This window comes from Montipora foliosa, chromosome 3 (genome assembly GCF_036669935.1).
Source record: "Montipora foliosa isolate CH-2021 chromosome 3, ASM3666993v2, whole genome shotgun sequence".
Lineage (NCBI taxonomy): Eukaryota > Metazoa > Cnidaria > Anthozoa > Scleractinia > Acroporidae > Montipora > Montipora foliosa.
This window is the reverse complement of record NC_090871.1, coordinates 48,016,794-48,024,293: the sequence shown is the minus strand read 5'-3', so window position 1 is coordinate 48,024,293 and position 7,500 is coordinate 48,016,794. Positions and strand designations below refer to the sequence as shown.

The 7,500-nt window shown below is 36.4% G+C and overlaps 1 protein-coding gene across 3 annotated transcripts in view; it reads left to right on the top strand.

Moving 5' to 3' along the window:
• Window positions 1-7,500, top strand: part of LOC137997542 (tripartite motif-containing protein 2-like) — a 20,068-nt gene that overhangs the window by 28 nt on the left and 12,540 nt on the right. For 2 of the 3 annotated variants that reach the window (XM_068843601.1, XM_068843599.1), the window contains exons 1-3: window positions 1-108; window positions 591-622; window positions 758-798. The exon at window positions 1-108 is cut by the window's left edge and continues 28 nt beyond it. In XM_068843601.1, the coding sequence (XP_068699702.1) occupies window positions 44-108; window positions 591-622; window positions 758-798 (138 nt within the window). In that variant the 5' untranslated portion in view covers window positions 1-43. Of the gene's footprint in view, window positions 109-590; window positions 623-757; window positions 799-3,547; window positions 3,662-7,500 lie in introns of those variants that run through there. The other variant, XM_068843600.1, reaches the window with a different exon arrangement.

Here is a 7,500-nt window from a genome sequence, read left to right as displayed (position 1 = left end):
AGTTTTGCTCGTCGCTAGCGTAAGAACAGTCTCTTACGCCGCAATGCAGAAGGGGAAAGCTACCACTTCCCCTTCTGCTATGTTTTTTCAAGGAAGACCACCACAACAGTATCCTTATCATTTATGATAGAGGTCGTATAATATTTGAGCTTGTCGTCTTTGTTTTGTGGTAACTTATTGGCCGTCTTTATACTTGTGAGCTATGTTACCCGTCTAATGTAAAGACGGGACGAACTAAATGAGGCAAATTATTTCCTCTGGAGTGGACGAACTTGGGAAAACATTTGTTGTTCGTCTGACTGTGCATGTCTAGTATATTTTCTAGTCGTTCAAGACGCACAAGGAATGATAATTCGTCTAAATGGATAATGCGTCGATTTTGAGCCCGTCTTTATACTCAAAGGCATAACCAGATGACAAAATGTTTGCCCAAGTTCGTCTCGACGGATTATGCGTTTTATAGAGTTCGTTCTGTCTTTATACTAGAGGAATAATACGCGAGACGCATAATTCGACGGGACGGATTATGCGTCTCGGCCAGTATATGTGAAACAGGTTTTGAGTTCGTTCCTTTAACTATTTGATCAAAGAAATCCTTGTGGACCGCAAAATTTACAGCAAAGTAAGTTCAGGGTTTTTTTAGACTTGTTAGTAAAAAAAAGAAGCAATGCGATCAAATGAAACATGGAAGCACACCGATTTCAGCGAATTTTATAAGGTAACCGATTTCGTTCTTTCTCTTTCTTGTCACGGTTAGGACCAGAGGATTTCAATCCTAGAACAAATCAACCCTATCGGGTAGGAAAACGTTATGAATTGATTTCTATTTTACGATAATTTTAATTCACATTTCACTTTTTTACATCGGTACTTTGTTTCTCCGTACGTTACAAATCAAATTAATATAGCAGAATACAAAGTGAATAACATGAAGTAAACCGCAGGGTTTCTAGTTAGACACTTAGCTAGTCATACCTTGTTTACATTTATTTAGACAACGGAAATTAACACGGCGGAAAGTTTATGCGGTGACCACTTTCATAACCTGCTGGCTAACATTGCTGAGTTCCACCTCCAAACTAAGAGGACAACGGCTCCTATAAGATCCACCAAAAAAATAAAGTCAGTATGACCCAAAAATCATCCTATCACGTTTTCTTTCTTCTTAGTTTGAAATCATTCCATACATTCAATGACCTACTACACGCATAAAATGTTTGATGCGCAATTGCTTAAACTAATTAACACGTCTACAAAATCAATCATTGGAACGTGCATATTTAATTATTCTGGCATTATTACTGGAGAGAAATATATAACTAAGAATAAACAAAGCCAGTACTTTGAGTAACACCAGTGTAACCTGGTAAAAGAATAAGGAAAATAAGGATGTTAGTGAAGGCAAACATGTAGACCATAGTTAATGCATGGAGATGGTTAATCATTAAATCATTTTAATCATTTTATTTAAATAAGTTAAATTTAACAAATTAGAAAAATACATATATATACAACCCGCATGTAGCAACGCTAATCGGGGCGGGTTGTATAGCTTACAGTAAAATTCAGCAAAATATATTATTATTAAAATCAGGCAAGTAAATAACTAAATACAATAAATAGGTATACACATATATTCACAAATAGCTACGATTTACATGAGAAGAGCAAGAACCTATAATAGACATAGAACATAAGGAATAAGTAATAATAGCTACTAGAGTTTGATTAATGATAATTAGTAATTTTAAACATTAACGAAGAGACATCAACATAATCATCCTCATTACCAAGTACCCCAAGTAAAAATTGATGAATCTTATTTTTGAAAGGTTTTTTCCTAAGGTTAGAAATTACGCAGGACAGGCTTCAGGCAATTCCACAACTTAGCTCCGAAAATGGAAAACGAATTAAGTTGAATTCTCAGTCTTGATTAATTAACATATAAATTACCAGCATCGGAAAATCTAGTGTTATATGTGAATGAACGTCAGATGAGCAGGTAAAACTATCACAGATATTCTGAGGCGCAGAATTGATAGATATGTCGTGCATAAGAGAACATACTGTTTCAAAATAAAGTATATTGAGGGGTAAGACATCAGCAGAGACAAACAAAGGAATAGCATGAGATCTATTACCAGCAAAGAACATTAGCCGAAGAGCTCGCTTTTATAAGATAAAGACCTTCTTCAAATAGACCTGTGCAGCTTGGCCCCAAACAGCAATTCCGTAGTATGTATATGGGAGAATCAGAGAACGGTAAATTTGGATTAAAGTATTTAGAGGGACAGAGTCTCTAAATCGTGATATAATTCCAACAACCCTACTAATTTTAGAGGCAATGTAGTCGATATGCTACTTCCAAGTTAAGCTTTTATTAATGAGCACACACAGGAACTTTACATAGTCTTTGCATTAAAGAAAAGTATCACTATTTGAGGCATTATTGTATATCCTAATTTTGATCTGATAGCTAAGCTTCTTTTTTGATGGCCTAAAGACGACAAAATTGGACTTTTTTGCATTTATGGTCAGCTTATTTGCATTCAACCAGTCACAGACTTTCTGCAATTCGAAGTTGGTTACACTTTCTAGTGACTTCAAATTCTTGTCAGCATGCAGCAGGTTTGTACCATCAGCAAATAAATAAAAAGAAAGCTTCTTAGAAGAATTATAAATATCATTAATATAAATCAAGAAAAGTAAAGGGCCCAGTACAGAGCCTTGTGGGACCCCTGTTAGCACATTTCTTTTAGAAGATATTTGTTTATCGATTTGAGTAGTTTGGACATGGCATTTAAGTAGGATGAAAACCAATTGTTTACCGGACCCCTTATACCGTAATGATATTGCTTGATCAGAAGAATTGAATGATCCACAGTATCAAAAGCCTTTTTAAAGTCGAGGAAAATAGCGCAAGTGAACAATTTGTTATCCATATTGCTTTGGATCGAATTAACAATATCCAAAATTGCATGCTGAGTTGACATATTCTCACGAAAACCATACTGGCCATTGTACAGAAGTCCATTTAATTCAACATAAAATTTTAATCTATTATACTTAACTTTCTCAAAGAGCCAATTTAAAAGCGAAAGAAGAGAAATGGGACGGTAGTTACTTGGGTCCGTTTCATCGCCACCCTTGAAGATGGGAATAACTTTTGCATGCTTTAATTTAGATGGATATTGTCCTGTTAAAACGGAATTATTCATTAGTTTTGCCAGTGGTAGAGAAAGTACACTACTGCAGGGCCCGGTTGTTCAAAAGCCGATTAACGCTAATCCCAGATTAAAAATTAACCAAGGAGTTTATTTCTCTACTCCCAAATGCTGTTCAACGCTGATATTCGGCAAAACTTTACATCTGAGGAAGTCAATCTTGAAAAACAAAAATAAGCAAAAGAAACTTTCACCAAAAAGTGGAAAACGTGAAACAAAGTTTACGCTAATCCTGGATTAAGTTAATCGGTTTTCGAACAACCCGGCCCTGGAAGATTTCAATACGCGAACAGTACAGGAGTATAAGCCATGTGCTTTGTTAGTAGGGAGAAGCAAAATTTCAGTTTCGAGTTCCATGGAAGTGACTGGCTCAAAGAAGAATGAACTAGATGAATTAACAGCAGGGAGATAATCACTGAAATGATGATTAGCAGGAGGTACTGATGCCAAATGTTTGACCCAAGGAAGAAAATAATTCATTGAGCACATTAGGAAGGGCAGCAATAGGTTTAAATCTTTTTATATTTCGGCCGATGAGATGATTAATCCCAATCCAGGTTTTTCTGACATTTGTCATATGATCATTGAAATATAAATGATAGTATGACTTCTTACTGCATCAAACGAGTGTAAGTATTTTATTGCGATAATGTTTATTTTTATGTTAATATCATGGGTGACAAATTACTCCTTAACTTTGGCGCGAAATTTCAGCGTTAATTTATAATTTCACATGTGAAATTACAAAATTGACATGGTAACATCTCTTCTCAATCAGAGCCAAGATGGCGACTAGATTTGAGACAGTGACCATCAGTGAAGAAGTTACGAAATTAAAAGAAGCGGCAGAAAATTTAAATGCACGAAAGAGCACAATTAACTGGGTGAGGGTTTTGGATAAGTGGTGTGACGAAAATAGCCTTGAGAAAAACCTGGAGATGATTCTTCCCGAGCAGTTGGATAACGTACTCGAGCGATTTACGATTGTAAGCGTAATTTGTCACTCACGACATTAAAAGGTAATCAAATGGTTTTCTCGTGAAATAAGGAAATAATTTCACTTGCGTTTCTCAAAATTCTGATAATTTCCCTCGTCTAAAGGCTCGGGAAATTATCAGAATTTTGACAAAACGCGCGTGAAATTATTTCCTAATTTCACTCGTCGCCATTTGATTACACATACTTACTCCATTCTTTTAAAAAAGAACAATTATTATTTTTTTTTGACAAATATTTTTTCCCGTTTTTATATTCTTTTTCTCACCTATTTTTGTATATATTGTAGTTGTCATCATTTTTTCCATTCATTTCCATTGAAGGCTGTAGCCTGACAGCCGAAAGCTCGAAAGTTTTTAACTGTATATAGCCAGTGAACGTTTCTTTTTTTTATAATAATTTTTTAATATTATTACGAATCCCCCTAGTAATCCAGGGTTTAGAAAATTGCTTGGCTTTGCGTTTTGATAAAGACCGAAGGGGCGCACGCTTGTTTACTAGTTTGTTGAGGCTGTTAAAAAGTTTAGAAAAGCCAGCATTGGCATTGGCCGTTTTTATACTAGAGACGCATAATCCGTCCAGACGAATTATGCGTCTCTCATGTTATCCGTCTAGTGTAAAGACGGGACGAACTATATGAGACGCATAATTCGTCTTGGACGAACTTGGGCAAACATTTTTTCTGCGTCTGTTAAATTCGTCTAGTATAAAGACGGGCACTAGACGCATAATGCGTCTGGACGAACTTTCCAGTTTAGTGCGTCTTCGAAGACGCACTAAAATAGATTCTTCGTCCAGACGCATAATACGTCTTGCGGCCGTCTTTATACTAGACGAATTTAACAGACGCATAAAAAATGTTTGCCCAAGTTCGTCCCAGACGAATTATGCGTCTCTAGTATAAAAACGGCCATTATCTCCGCAGTTTCTCATGACCAAATCCCAGTTTATCTTGGATAACTCAGAATGAATGTTTCCTCTGTGTCTCTTGAAAACTTCCAATACATAGTTTTTTGGGGTAACTCCTTTACCTTGAGAGACTTTATAATACAAAATTGAGAATAGTGATCGCTTATATCCGAAATTATATTACCACTCGTGATTTCCCTACCGATTTGGTTTACAAAGATATTATCGATTAGCGTGGCTGAGTTACTGTTGAATTGTAGGAATAAAAGAATAACTTTGCAACGAAAGTAAGAAGTCTTTAGTAAAGTTGCACGTTTTAGCATTGAGGAGGTTTATGTTGAAGTCTCCCAAGACATAGATAGGCTTGCTAGAGTTGCTAAGTTTTTCTAAGGTTTCATCAAAATATGTCTGAAATCTCTCAGGGGAGTTGTGCTGCCTGTAAATTACACCACAGATAATGTTACTTTTCCTTTCAAATTGTAACTCAACCCAGAGGGCTTGAAAAGCGCGTGACGAGATTTTTTCAATGACTCTATACCTTACATTTTCATCAATAAACATTCCAACATCTCCAGCAGCAAGAGGTGTCGGGACAAATTCAAAACTATAGCTAGGAATACTAGGTTGATAATCAGACTGATCATTTTCAGTGATTCTGGTTTCAGTTATTCCTATAATATTAAAAGGATATCCAAGCTCATTAAGAAGATGAGTCTGGAGATTTTCAAAATTGCGCTTTAGGCCTCGAACATTCGCATGGAACAAAGAAAACAAATCATCGGTATCGTGAAAACTATTTTTCATCGTGTAAAAACTATGAGGAGAAAAATACCTGCTGTGAATTTTTGGTCCGGGTTGATATTACTAGATGCGTTTAGACTGAATAAATCAAGGTCATGAAAACTGGAGAGCTTTTCTAGGTATTTTTTGGTTGGAAGAGAAGTAGTGTTGAGATTATTAAATTGGCCGTGGAGCGGTACAAAATGGTTGACACTAAAATACGGTAACTCCCGCAACAGAGATCTTATAGTTTTCCGAGATTCATCGTCATTCATCATTCGATGAAGTTATAAAAGGATACATTATCTGTCAGCCAAGCCTTGTTAAATCAGCAACGTTTCGTATCTTCAATGCTCGGGAGCTGCCGTCCTTCCGTAGATAAACGCAAGTGTTTTTAGTCCAACAAAATTGATAGTTCTTTGCCCTTTGAATTTCTTCGCTTCGGCGAAGACATGCAGCATCTTCGGCGTCAAATGGTCGAATATCCTGACAGATGAAAGAGAGACTTATGAAACTCGACGAGTCTTTCTGTTTAATGTTTTTGTCTGCCGGTGCACAAAACACACCCTTTTTCGAGAATATAACCAATCATATCTTTCGATTAAATTATGCGCAACTAATCTGCGAACCCGTGTAAAGCGAAAACAATAGATTGTGCCTGTCACGGTCAATTCAACATAGATTTCGACAACGTTGTTCTCGTTTTTGAAAGTTTTAAGGATTTATAACCAGTCCCGCGATTAACTATGTGTAGACATACATGACACATTTACACACAAAGGGGCGCAAAGCATTATAGGGCGATTCGAAAACGCTTTCTACTCCGTTGAAGTGTAGTAAGCTTCCTGGCATGTTCAACAAGACTGATAAGTTTACTTGCTCTTTGGACTTGTAAGCTTACTGTACAGTCGAATTAATTTGTCGGTAGGCTGTCGGTTACTTGTCGGTGAACTGTTGGCATCGCAAAGGAAAGGCTATTTATTAGAAATTTAGACGATTGCATGAGTATATCACAAAAAAATTAGACAATTGCATTATTTCTTTCCTTAGTAAATATTGTTTGCCATTTTAAAGAAAAATTAAATTTGAGAGCTGTTTTAGGTCACAGGGTAGCTGCTGCCATTAGACTACAGTAGGTCCGTTGCCATAGCTGATGTGGTTTGTTTTGCAATATTTGTTCTGGAACGTGTTTCATTGAAGTTTTGATGCATATCTTGTATTACGTGGATGGATATTGCTTTCATAGCAAAAATGGCAGTTAAAAATACTTGGGAGTGGCCTATTATGCCATCGGTGGGAAAATTTGAGTAATCTCAAACATTGAATAAATTTACTGTGCAACGCGCCTTACCGTGGCCACCCAACAAAGTTTCACATTTGACAACCTACGTGTAAATACGTCAACGCAAAGCCTAGGTGCTTTTGGGGCAAACAATGGTTAATATGTTAAAAAAAAAAAAAAAAGAAACGGTGTTCAAATTACAAGGAGGCGTGACTGCCAATGAAATTCGCACTCTCTGATTGGCGGATAATTTGTAAAAAACTTTGTCAGGTGGCTACGGTAAGGCGCGTCGCATTGTAATAGAATACT